This window comes from Ptychodera flava, chromosome 2 (genome assembly GCF_041260155.1).
Source record: "Ptychodera flava strain L36383 chromosome 2, AS_Pfla_20210202, whole genome shotgun sequence".
NCBI classification, from domain to species: domain Eukaryota; kingdom Metazoa; phylum Hemichordata; class Enteropneusta; family Ptychoderidae; genus Ptychodera; species Ptychodera flava.
This window is the reverse complement of record NC_091929.1, coordinates 1159080-1173384: the sequence shown is the minus strand read 5'-3', so window position 1 is coordinate 1173384 and position 14305 is coordinate 1159080. Positions and strand designations below refer to the sequence as shown.

Sequence of the window (14305 nt, the reverse complement as noted above, 5' to 3'; positions counted from 1 at the left end):
TGTAGGGTGATGTTGTCTTGAAGAGGGCCATTAACAACTTTGAGTATTTGGAATTTGGTCGATGAAAACATAGAACAAGATCATCTGGAAAGGTTATAATGAACAATTAACAGCTGAAATATCCACTCAAAGCCTTAATTGGTGACCCTGCTTGTTGTCAAGTATTAAATACAAACAATTATAATCCACTCCTTCTGTCTCCATCCTACCTCTATAAAGAATTTTACATTGCGATAAATTGTAAGTGAGAAACCATTGTCTGGTACAAGCAGCAGCCGATGGCTACAAGTAAGTAAGACACTATCTTTAGCAGGATATGTGGCAAGGAGAGCATAGCCAACAAAAAGACAAAACCACAACATTTAGGGTACTTCTACCATCAGGCATTTACATGACAAGAATCTAACAACTTTTACTTCTTCTAACCATGATCAAACCAATGAAACTGATATTAACTTTTGGGTAACAGAAAGTTGCATAGTATTAATCATTACTCTGTAAATTCTATGTCCAAGATTTTGTCCCTAGGTTCTTGCGTAATGCCATTTGCTTCAGTTGGCCAGCACCATCAAGCTGAGTACATTAGACTAACACTGTGTCCTTAAGTTATTGATGACACAGTACATTAGTGAATGCATTGCTTCTGCTTCAGCTCCAGCACCAGTTGTTGCCAAAATACCTACAACTTTGTGTCTGCCAGTAAACCAAGTTCCAACAGCAGCTGATGTCTCGACCTGCACAAAAATGCTGAAGATTTGCTGTCATTTATTTCCCTTATAATTAGTCTTATGAAATTAATGTTTATTATTTCCGTCATCTTTCAGGACTAAAAATTTAAATGTTTGATATCATGTCAATATACTACTTCAGATAGCTGAACAAGTCCATTGCTGATATGATTAACTGAAATTTATAATTCCTTATGTGACAATTAAGCAAACAGTTCTAATAGGCAGAGTTGGTTAATTGAGATAAATGCTAGCTGGCAACTGTGCTGCACTTTCTCTGTGCTATAATTTGTATACACGTATTCTTTATTCAGTGAGTCATGTGTACTGAGTATATGATTCTAGTTTTGATATTATGACTGTTCACACATCCATTTTTGTTGAGCAACTTCAGTTTCTTGCATAGAAGTTTTACTTGATGGAGAATCCATTATGACATTGCTGGCATGGTATTCTCAAATGTTGAATGCAAGCACAAGGGATTTTATCATAATGATGACTGACATATATATTAGCAGAATTATGCTCTCAGGTTTTTAAATATTGTATGCTTCTGCACATACATGTACAAACACATACAAAGAGATATACAGGCAAACTTGATGGTAATTTATAACCCTGGGATCCTATTGGTATGTACACAATGATCGGTTATTTTTAGGAGCTAAATCACAGACGAATATAGGTCTATGATACGAGCAAACTATGAAAGTCAATTTGAAGTTAATTTGCCTAGAAATCAAAATGATGAGTTACAATAGTAAGAATGACAGGCTGTTACAATTGACAATGAATACCACTGATGTTTTTTTGACATTTCAATTGTGCCATTTCACATACTACACTAGTTGGCAGTTAATTTTAGGAACTTACCCGATAGCCATCTTCATCATATAAGAAAGCGCACTCCAGAAAGTTGATCTGTAATGAGATATTTCCAATTTCTATCTCATTCAAACTTGGTTTTAAAAACTTTGGAATGCAATCTTTCTTTTTTAATGAAAAAATGTGAACAAAGGTGACTTAATGACATGCTATTTTGTTCCACATTTTGCAAAGAGATGATTATTTGTAAGATGCTTGACATTGTAAGTTTCGAATTTTTGAAAAATGACTTTTTAATAATCTTTAAACGCTGACTCTTGACCTACCCTGCAAGTTTCACACAGTCCTCCTTCAAAAAGTGGATGTTCAGTTGCCAAAGAATCATCTGCACACACCAGACAAACATCTGTAAAAAATAAAATAGAAGTGTCATGCTTGCAGGCAATGGGGAAACATCACTTTATATACCTGTGTAAACTGTACCATATATCTACGCAACCTGTGAACAGTATGCTGTAACAGGTACATGAGATGTCATAAATCAATTGTCTACGTACCAAATCTGCACTTTCATTCTACATTCTCGATCTCAGTGCTCTGGATTTCATTCATGTTTTGATTTTAGTTTTGTAATTGCTACATTTACGAAACTTCGCAATGTAGCTGCCCACCAGATAGTAAGACATGGCTTCATGTAGAAATATTTTGTATTACTTGTACACCATACCAACACTTCTACTTTGTTTGCTGGCATTTTCATTACATGTGGTAGGAATCACAATTTCTTATCTGATAATATTAGAAAACTATATGGTATTTTCATTATATATCTTAATAAAATTTGAACGAATATGCATCGTTATTGAGTAATATACTATACAGATTGCATTTCTGAATCAAACGCAACATACTCGTGGATCCTGGAGAAAGCGTCTATGAAGTAGATACATTTGTTGAATTTTCTTTCTCATATAAAGAGGTTAAGAAATGATGGAGACTAGTAAGGCAAAGTTAATTCCTCTTACTATTATGGTAGACTTTGTGCTAGTCGATGATGACTGTGACAAGTGTCTAAGGGAGCCGTCATTATTTATAACCGGGGGGGGGGGGGGTCGGAGGAATCTGAGGGGGGTCACTCAAAAAATCAAAAGCTACAAGGGGGGTTGCTCAAAAGTGGAGAACAAGAGAGGGGGGGCTACTCAATTTTGTTGACATGTATTGAAGCATTTAGTGGAGTTACGAATTAATACAACAATAATAGTAAAGATATGTATATTCATACCCGGTATTTGTGTACACACACACACACACACACACACACACATAATATATATATATATATATATATATATATATATATATATATATATATATATATATATATATATATATATATATATATATATATATATATATATCTGTGCTAACAATTGAAATAGTACGTTAAAAATTGAACTGAATGAGTGGCTATTTTGAAATATGTTGTAATTAGCTTGACGTTTTTCACTGGCTTATGTCCAGTTTTCCGATTGGCTTATGTCCAGTTTTCCCATCGGCCTATGTCCAGTTTTCCGATTGGCTGATGTACTTATATTCTGATGAGATTCAAGCATTGTTTTGAGTTGTACCACTTTGTTGAAGGTATATCAGTAAAGGAAAGTTGTATTTAATCAGTAGGGAGATGCTTAATTCTGTTAGTGATAAACATTAGTTTGTAGGTGGAGATAGAGGCACGTACAAATACTGTAAGCTTTGATAATCTAGGGTTGAATTAAAATGTCATTTAAAAAAGGCCTAACACGGTGAGGACTTTGACACCTGTACCAGAATTTGGAATGGGCCAGAGCAAATATGGCGTCCAGTGATTGCACTTGAGCAGCGATACTAACTACTGTACTTATTCTTACTGCCTCATGCAATTAATTTTCTAAGTATCTTTCTTCGTGATTCATATTTGAAAGACATTCTGTGTGTGTGTCTCTAGATTAGTTGAGCAAATATTAATGTGATTGAGGGTGGGAGACAGTTTTACTGGCAAGATCGATTGCTACGGCCATGGAAGTATTATACTTCCATGCTACAGCTGTATACAGCTGTACTGCGTGAGGGGCGCCCTCAAGGAATCCATCAGATTTTGAAATGGAAAGTTTTACTTGTTGGTGTACAAGTCTAATTAGTACGCATAACACCAAAATAAAAATATCAAAAACTATAGAAGCTGATAAAAAGGATCTTCAGACTGATTAAATAACGGTAGTCAGAAGGTTTGACAAACTTTACAAATATAAATAAGGGAGCCTTCAGTAATTATAGGGGGCTGGGCCGGAAAAATTGGGGGCAGGGTCACTTTTTAGAAAACGATTCAAGGGGGAGGGTCACTTTTTATGAATCTATCTTGGGGGGAGGGTCACTTACGACAGAAGCTGATTTTATGGCCAAAACTTTGATTGTCCATGTGATATTTCCTGAATAGCAAATCACCAACAAAATACATGCACATATATATAGACCGCTCAAAAAAATCATAGTTTCATCATAGACCACAATGCATAGTGAATCGACATTACAGTTAAATTCCAAAATCAAATGTGTTGCACAACCATAGACCACTCTAGTCTAATCAAGAAAATTAATATCAATAATCAAGCATACATATATGCACAGATTAATCTAATTTTGTACTAACAAAAAAAACATTCACAGTTTCATCATAGACCGCAATGCATATTGAATCGACTTTCAGTGAATTTCCAAAATCAAATTTCTTGCACAACCCATTGACTTGCAACCACTCTAGTATAATCAAGAAAATTATATCAATAATCAAGAGTACACAATGTAAAGATTTACCTATTTTTGTATTGGAAAAACTATTGATAATTTCATCATAGACACCATGAATAGTGGTGTGCGCGAAATTCCCCAAGGCCAAACTCTCCCTGTAATTACTGAAAGCTCCATAAGTTATTGAAGTTAAGTTACTTTTTTCAATATTACAACAGATATATATATATATATATAAATCATAATACAGGTGGTTTTCAAGTAGAAACTAAAATCTCATTACACTATGTGTTTCACGTTATTGTGATCTTCAGACGAGAATGATCAGCTATTCGACGTGGCAAGCCTTATGTTAGAGGCTAGTACTGAGTACATTTTTCAGTATTTCCTGATTAAAGATTGATATACTTGCCTGATCATTAATGAGAAACGTCTGCTTTCTATATTCTACATTGTATAGGTTACCGATAGGAGAAAATGTGTAAAGCAAGCTTATTCTGATGCTATAAAGTTTAAAACCAGTTGAATGCCTTAACAACAAACCCATCTTTCATTGCAGGAAAATAATAATAAATAATAAATGTGAATAAATGTATGTCTGTAAATATAGTTGAATTCTGTGAACTGAAATATAAGTTTTGGAATACTGTCTCAGTTTTTTTCCTTTGAGTTTTTTATACGAAAAAAATACTCCCCAAATGCCACCAATAACACCATTTTAATCTCTATTTTTCAAAAGCTCCAATGGCAGGAAGGGGACACCCCCTTCCTGACCTCCCCCGTGACCGCTTATGCGGTCTCTTCTCTTGTGGTGCTTTCGCACCACATCTTCCCCCCTCTTGAAAAAAAATCCTACAGAATAACTGCATGTCACCAGAGCACTGGATACAGACCTGTACATCAGCCCCTGCCACAGCAATTGGAACCTCCTTCCGACAAAGACCTATACCACAGGGTTTAATCAGGGTCTGTACAGGGCCTGTCGCAGCAGCAATCCATTTTACTGTATAGATATTTAACTTTCCCAATTTTTTTTGGGGGGAGGGGGGGTCACTCAAATTTTCTGTAGCAGAGAGGGGGGGTTACTCAAACACGTCATGGTTGGCAGGGGGGGGTTACTCAAAATTTTGGAGTTTCGAAAGCAATTCCTCCGACCCCCCCAGGCCGTAAATAATGACGGCTCCCTAACTCAGTATAATGCACAGCAGAGGGTGTGGCAGGGCTGGCTACCCGCACTGGCTGCAGCAACCTTACAACATTGATTGAAGCAGTGTGTAGGATGGCCCACAGAAGTGCAAGAGGATATAAAATCTTGTTTGGGTTACCTTCACTATTTTCAACTTTTTTTTTCATGATTTCTCTGTCGATATTCAGCATTTCTGTTCATGTTCAGAGAATCATTTGAGCCTGACGATTCTACATTACGGGAAAGCTCCATTAACTTAGGAATACCCCACTTCCCCATACTTAGTTATCAGAGGATCAATTTCACAGACCGGCCTTTCCTACAATGGCACTACAATGGCACCAGCTGGATATGATAAATGTAACAATGGAACATTAACACATTGGGGGATTAAAACTTTTCAGTTTCTTTTTCTGTTTCAGGTACCATGCAAGCTTAGTTAATGCAGTCTTTCCCTAATGAACCTTTTCACGACTTCCGTGATGATGATTTGACAATATGTCTATGACATCAAGGTAGCTGAATGTACGCCATTTGACAAGTATCATCTAGTATCGAAGTTACAGTCGGACTACAGAAGTCTGGCTTGGCCAAATCTCTGTAAGTGGCTTTATCTCTGATATACTAGTATATTGAATTTTTACCTACAATTTGACAAGTCTAATATCATCTAGTATTGAAGTTAGAGTTGATCTTAGGAAAGTTGATAAAATCTCAAATACATATCAGAATTGTACTAGTGCGATTTGACCAGTCTAGTATCATCTAGTATCAATTTGAATCCCGAAATAGTTTTTCACAGATCCTGTGTCAGAGTTCGCGTTTACGCAAAAATCATGCGTATTTACGCATTGAAATTGACCCTCTACGCATTTTTTCCATTGTTTTGCGTTTTCTATACGCAAAGGATAACAGTAAAATGTTTCCGAAAGCACTCCCCGCGACTGAGCTTAGGCGACAACCAGACGAGAAGAGTGCCCGCTTGACATTAAATTTGTTGCAACACATTTCTGTCAATCACTCATTTTGTGTGGAAAGTTTCGGATTCTCTGGGCGTGGTCTGAAAAATCGTTATCGTAGTTCAAAGGCACATTATCATGTCTGCTGTGCCTATGAATTACGTTGCTAATTTTCAAGCGAGCGATAGTTTCTGAAACTTTTGATGAAAAGTGAGTGATTGACAGAAATGTTGCAACAAATTAAATGCCAACTGTGCACTCTCATCGCATCTCACTGTCCCCAAATTTGATCAAAGCACGCATGCAGCATGGCGTCAAAGCAGACAACTCTATTTTCTTTCAACTTTGCTCTAAGAGTCCGTGAAAAAAATGATTCAGAGGGTCATTCGAAAGACACTACCGGGCAACCCAACATGGAGAACACGGAGAAGCGCAGTGAAGTTGAACCCATGTCGGAATCCACGACATATTGTTCCGATACAACAACAGGGGATCAGCGCCACAGTGAAGCCGTGAGCCGTGATGATGGTGCACCGGTTTATACCAAAAATACCCTGTGATGTTACGTCCCAGCATGTTTGAAACAATGCCCAGTTGTTCAAGTTGTTCGTTAAACTGTTTTCATTAAAATAATCTTACATCGTACAATCCGAATATGTAGTGTAGGTTTATTGAACGGCACATTGTATTTTGTAGTCAGTTTTTTTCCATCAATCGAGTGCGGAAGTGAAATTACGCACTCAAATACAGCCATTACGCAATTTTAGCAGACTAATGCGTATGCCGTACGCGAGGAGAAAAAAGTCACCGCGAACACTGCTGTGTGCTGAGACCAAACTTAAGAGACAAGTAATTCTAGCTTGTATCATCTAGTATTGATTTTAGAGACCCGAAATCGCTGAAAAATATCAGTTAAATATCAGCAATTTCACAGACCAGTATTGATATTATAGGGTCCCAAAATGTAGGCAAATATCCCATTTGATGAATAAAACAAGTGCTTATAAGTTTGCAAACAAGGCAAACAACTGAGAGTCATCTGTAGATGCTTATCAAAATGTTTGTCTATAAACACTGAACTGGTTTTACTTCCTTCAATTACATGCCCCTTTCCATCTCCGCCCACCATGTGACCTTCAAGTACATGCCCCACCCCATCTCCACCCACCATGTGTCCTTCAAGTACATGCCCCTCCCCATCTCCACCCACCATGTGTCCTTCAAGTACATGCCCCTCCCCATCTCCGCCCACCATGTGTCCTTCAAGTACATGCCCCTCCCCATCTCCACCCACCATGTGTCCTTCAAGTACATGCCCCTCCCCATCTCCACCCACCATGTGTCCTTCAATTACATGCCCCTCCCCATCTCCGCCCACCGTGTGTCCTTCAAGTACATGCCCCTCCCCATCTCCACCCACCATGTGTCCTTCAAGTACATGCCCCTCCCCATCTCCACCCACCATGTGTCCTTCAATTTCATGCCCCTCCCCATCTCCACCCACCATGTGTCCTTCAATTTCATGCCCCTCCCCATCTCCGCCCACCATGTGTGCACTGGATAGACTGATACTGCAGACCTGAAGTTCAAAAAAAGTTAAATATTTAGTTTGAGGAAACAAATCGACGTGCATCTGTATGACATATGATGTAATCCTTGTACCAAGTTTGAATGAAATCGCTGCAGGCGTCTCTGAGATATCTGCGTGAACGGACGGACGCACAGATGGACACACGCACGGACGCACGCACGGACATGACCAAACCTATAAGTCCCCCCGGACGATGTCCGTGGGGACTAACAACTACACCTGAAAGCAAGTGATAAGACTAAGGACGGTGCTTGGACATATGTGGTGTTGTTGTTTAGACTACATATGACCGTCTGCTAGACAATGTTTCAACTTTTGCAGAGTTGATTCGTTTATGATCGACTCATGTTGCAGCTTAGCTGTTAATTGCATCCGACAGTGTTGGCAACACCTTTATTTAGACAATATGTCTAGCTCATCTAATGCCAATGCTTCAAACTGTATAAAATACAAATCTTTGCATTTCAACAAGTGTTCACTGTGTGGCAGTAAGTTGTTATGATGATGACATGGTAACTCACATCATGTATGTGTTCATAAGTAAAAATACTTGCCGAGTAGACTGTAGGTAAATAAACACACCTATTTCAGGGCATTATCTCCTGATTCTACAACTTGTCAACATCATTGTGCTTTTTATTTCATTTTCTTAAATATGAATTTCATCCATGAGGTTTGTATTACATCCATATCAGTGAACTTTAGGACAATGGTTGTGTAGTGGCCGAGATAGACTGTGGACTGATGTTTCAAACAGTGGTTATCTATATCATGGTTGTGCCGTTTCCACCACATTTGTAGTCAAGGAAGTTCAGAATTTTGAGAGATCATATAGTTATATCTGCCAGTAGGTGCTATCATGGATGAGTTCCCCATCCATGATGCTGCATGATATGCTGGTCAGCTGGCACAGAACTGATCCAACTTAATTAGAGGTTATAAACGGTAAGCGAGGGTATTTGGTTGCGGATATAAGACCTCTGGGGTGAAAATTAGCATATTTGGCGGGAAATAATCACCAAACGAAGCGAGGTGATTATTTCACCCAAATATGCTAATTTTCACCCCAGAGGTCTTATATCCGCAACCAAATACCCTCGCTTACCGTTTATAACCTAATTATAATATGCTAAAGTTAAAAACAAGTGGACAATGTCGTTATTTAGGGCCGAAGTTGGAACGAGAGTTCAGGAGCGCCCAGCCTCATACTAACTCTAAAAAAGAATGTTTCAGAACACGCGCGCGTGCACGGATGAATTCATAAAATACGGTTACGCAACGCATCGATATCGCGATTAGACATGAAACTTGAAGAATTTTACTTCAAAAAAAACGTTCAAAAAACTTTAAAAAATTACGTTGTTGTTACATAGCCTCCGCTACTTACAGAAACTCTTCATTTGTTGGTTCGTCAAGCTGCACTAGACTAAAATTTAACGATCAAAATCAATCTGAAGCCATAGACTTGTTCGACATTATGGCGTGTTGAGCTCTCAAGTTGGCGTTCGAAATTTGCGCGAGCGCAAAAATGTTACGCGGCGCGCAGGTCTTCTTGTTGAGGATAAACCCCGGCTCCAGCCAATCAGATTGCTGGATTCCAGCTAAGCATATTATAATACTAATTCCCGCCTGAGCAAAAACGCAGTCCAAAATACGCTGATATTTAGTGTCATGTTGAGATCCCATGTCACCTCAGCAAATCAAATTATGCCATATAAAATGTTCTTGTGCTAGAGTAGGGCCGTTTAAATGCACATATGGTTTTGGAGTGCCGAATAGGGGTGCAGATCGAGAGTGCAAAAAGGAAACACAGATTGAAATGCTCTAGTGCAGATTGGGGACACAGACTATCGATTTTTTACCTCTCACATAGATGACTGTAAAGTGTGATGCCACATGAGTGACTGTTAAAGGGAGGGAATTGTCAGAACTGCACCTGCAACTTTCTTGTTTACAAAAAATACCATCAAGGACAGTGTGCTCACATTCGGTTTGAATTGGTAAATTCAAGAAATATTTAAACCAGAAAAACACGAATGACAAAAGCAAATAAGGTCTGCAACTTAGGTTCTGGAGGTCATCTTTAGGAACATGCATGTCTATAGCAATAGGACAAGCAGATCCTACATACATAAGCAAATGTCAACAAAAAAATTAGCCAGAGAAGCTTGACAAAATGAAAAAATAAAGAGTGGGAAAAAATGTACAAGGGATCTGGTAAAAAGTAGCGCTACCTCATCAATCTTCTATCCCCTACCCCCTCCGGAATATCAAATGTTCCACCCCTTGGTTGACCATGTTTACATAAGACCAGCTGGCAGGAAATGTATTTACAACTTTGGGGATGTTTTAATTAATACTATGAGTGCTATCATTTGAATGTAAACAGCACTTAAATCAGTTACAGATAGTGAAATGCCTTCCACTGTGGGGGGGATTACAACATCTGGAATTATCCTGGATCCAAATTTCTCATCAGTTCTTGTATGTCTTACATAGAAAAGTTGCAAAAATTGGTCCGCAATGAAAAAATTCACCTCAGCTTTGTTTTGTGGATCAAAATTTCCTACAAACTGATACCAAATAAGACAAAATTATGTTCACAGCCTTCAAAACTGTCTCACAACATATCCTGGGTTGGTGTAGGTCATTTAAGGTCATAAACTGAGAAAATTACCTAAAATATACAAATTTGGGGGTTTCCCAACACTTTGAGCAGAAAATTTATCTAATAACATCCCTCGCAACTTTTGTACCAAATTACAAAGCTATCAGACAAGTAATTTTGAGAACAAGTTTTCTTGACCAAAATTTGCAAAAATGACAAAATTCTTAAAATACAAATTTGTATATTTCAGGACAATTTCCACATATCTAACTATTGTCATCTCTGGACATCTGTACACCAAATATAAAAGCTGTCTGTCCAGGGGCTTTAAAAAGAATATATTTTTTACGATTTTTTGACCAAAAATGACAAAAATTGCCCCAAAACAGCAATATTTCCAATTTTGTCGTAATTTCAACAATTAGAAGGGTAACACCCTTGCAAACATCCAATCCAAATTTGAAAGCAATTGGGCTAGCGGTTTTAGAGAAGAAATTTTACTTAAAATGAGAAAAATAAAATAAAATTCAGCAAAAATACAATTCAAGATATCTTCAAGATATTCATTAAACTGATTTTGATCAACCTTAGGAACCTGTTTACCAAATATCAAAGGTATCAGATTAGTAATTTTTCAATAAAAAAATTTTTGACCAAAAATTTGGAAAATTGCCCCAAAATTACAAAATTTCAATTCAATTTGTATACACTTGACTGAGGTCATCCTGAGGAATATGTGTACCAACTTTCAAAGCAATCAGATGAGTGGTTTCAGAGAAAAACATTTTTTGACTAAAAACGGAAAAAATTATCCAAAAAATAGAAACATGCAAATTTCATCCCAAATTTTAAACACCTACTTAAGAATTCCTAAAGGAACCTGCACACCAAGTTTCAACCCAATCTGAACAACGGTTACAGAGTTTTAGCAATTTGCAGGGTTTTTCCTTTTTTCCCCTCATTTGCATATTTTTGGCACTGACATGTTCATTTGAACAAATTCACATCTCCACCCCTAGGTGCACCTGTACACCAAATACTAAGACAATAGGTGCTGCGGTTTAGCTGTTTTTGACGTGGACGGACATTCATACATACATACATACATACATACAGACATGCAAATGGCATGCAAATGAACTGATTCAGCTTATACGATAACCTCACATTGGTATACCAAATGTGAGCTAAAAACGTATGTCATACTCAATATTTTTTTATAGAATTATTATTATTAATATCTTATGCATTACATCACTGTAGCTGCAACACTTTTTTATGATGTACATCATGACAAACATACCTTTTAATGAAAAATTAAACAAGACTGACCTTAAGCCGAAGTTTAATTGTAATTCTGTTGATTAAGCTATCACGTAGTAGCTCAAGAGGTCACATGAGATTGTGCAGCACCTACTACCCAGCATTCAGTTTTCATCCGGCGGAATGGATACAAACTTCCAAATACATAGGCAGGGTATAACCTCAGAATATACATGTAAGAGATTCAACATTTCCACTTAGGGTTAACAGAATTACGATCAAACTTCGACTTAAGGTATATTAAAGTCTTGTTTAATTTTTCTGTATTGCTATCACTACGTAGCTCAGGTCACACGAGATGTTCAGAGTTGTATCCATGAGCCTCAATCATGGTAAACAGAAACAAACAACCAACCAACAACTCTGCATTTCCAAGACAAGTATGCAGTATTATATCATGAAGTAATCCAGTATTTGTTTCCCAAGATTTGGGGTGAAAACTGGTCTCTTGTAAAATTTTGCAAAAGTCTGTTCCCTGGCCCAACTGATTTCAGGATATTGGTGACTGACAATGAATCTGCTGCAGCACTAGCACTTGCAGCTCTAACACTGTGAGCTTTGAATATGTTCATATCGAGTCCCGCTGCAGCCAAAACAGTTTTTGTCCACCTTGCTATTTTAGCACTCCCTTTGCATGTTGGGTTAAGACTGTTTGATCAAATCAGCAATCTTGAAGATGCAAGAAGTCTTTGTGTAAACCATGTTACGTGTATCCAGCAAGTGTAAAGTTTCGGTTAACGCATGAATAAGACATTAGCCTCATGCCCCTTCCTTTTATTGCGAAGAAGTTGTCTCTCGAAGTCCACATTCAAGGATCTAGGGGTTGACACTGTGGCTCTAAGCTACTGCTTGTGCCCTGTCCCCTGAATGTTACTGTCCACCACATGATACTTCCATGCAACCCATCTGTGGAAAAGCCATTTGAGGTGTTCAACAGTGTGGTGCGCATGCATTGCCCTTTTCTCATTTGAGTTCAAAACCTAGGTGTTAACTTCAAATTTATTTACAAGTCTGCCAGTCAAAACATATTGTCATAGTATATATGGTCTCTCACCTTTCAACTGCTTCTTTCCTTCACTGATTTCTTTTACAACTGCTGTTCTATTTATTTCCCTTTTTCTCACTGTAAATTGGATGATCAAAACTGTCAGTCTAAACTGTGTTAGAATTGCTCACCACATCACCATTCCCTTCGTTACTCCCTGTGATACAGATATTCATTGTATGGATCGGGTACGTAATGACATAACCTTGGAAGAGTAATTCAATCAACATCATCTTAAGAGCTGACCTTTGACCTTTCATGGTATCTTTCACACTTCAGGTAATAAATAATCAATAACAACTAGCAACAAAGTTGTTACAAAATTGTTAAAATTTCTGAGAAAATTTGTTCAAGATAAATGAGGCATTCTTACCAGTTTTGATATAGACCTGTTGCTTTTTGTTTACATCATAATCATCTTCATCATCTTCATCATCTGAACTTTCTGACGTGCCAGGATAATGCAATGGCAATCTTTCTTCTGTAAAACCAGTGAATTGATTCAAGTAACATGTAAAACACTGCTACACAGAAACACGTGACCATATTGCACATTATAGGGTTGATGTCCACTGGTGAAAGCATACTTCAGTGCTTAAGTGGTTGTGTGGTTAAGAAACTGACAGGTGTGTAAAGTCTTTACGAAACAAAGCTGCAAATGGTTATTAAAGCTAAGGTATCGGTCCCTAAAGTTATGCTCTAGTTGTCCACTAAATCTTTAAAGAATCAGAAACTGGATGTTCTTCATGGCATATTTAATCGTTATCTTTGAAATGATCAGTATAAGCAGGTACAAAATGCCAGAGTTTGCAGTCTGTATCATTTACATTTTTCACATGCAAATAGCTCTCAGGATGTCAGCATTCACCATATCTTTGAGTCGAATATGCTTCTTTTCAAACACTTTTTATCTGTATATATTTTTTGTTTACTTTATCACCAGTAAAATTATGTAGTGCATACATGTAAAGCTACAGACAGTGACACTGGCAGAAGGTGAATTCAGTTTGTGGACAGACAATGTGTGTTGATACAAAAGTGGTGATGAATACACAAGCAACTTTACTTCCTGGACATTTTGAAGATTAAAAAAGTGAACACCGTTGGTCGCAAGGAAGATTTGATTTGTTTACCCTCTTTCAATCATGATCAGAGATTTTCAACTTCAAACAGAGGTAAATCACAGGGAAACCAGGATAAATAAACAAAAAAAATAAACAAGCCACCTAGTGACTGATATAGCTCAGCTGTGTTAT

General features: G+C 37.6%; 1 protein-coding gene across 5 annotated transcripts in view; it reads right to left on the bottom strand.

The window, feature by feature from the left end:
* Positions 1 to 14305, bottom strand: part of LOC139150975 (DNA (cytosine-5)-methyltransferase 3A-like) — a 130098-nt gene that overhangs the window by 54009 nt on the left and 61784 nt on the right. For all 5 annotated transcript variants that reach the window (XM_070723468.1, XM_070723488.1, XM_070723478.1 and 2 more), the window contains 4 exons: positions 13423 to 13530; positions 13059 to 13127; positions 1880 to 1959; positions 1602 to 1649 (listed from right to left, as the gene is read on the bottom strand). In XM_070723468.1, coding sequence (XP_070579569.1) covers positions 1602 to 1649; positions 1880 to 1959; positions 13059 to 13127; positions 13423 to 13530 — 305 coding nt within the window. The remainder of the gene's footprint in view (positions 1 to 1601; positions 1650 to 1879; positions 1960 to 13058; positions 13128 to 13422; positions 13531 to 14305) is intronic.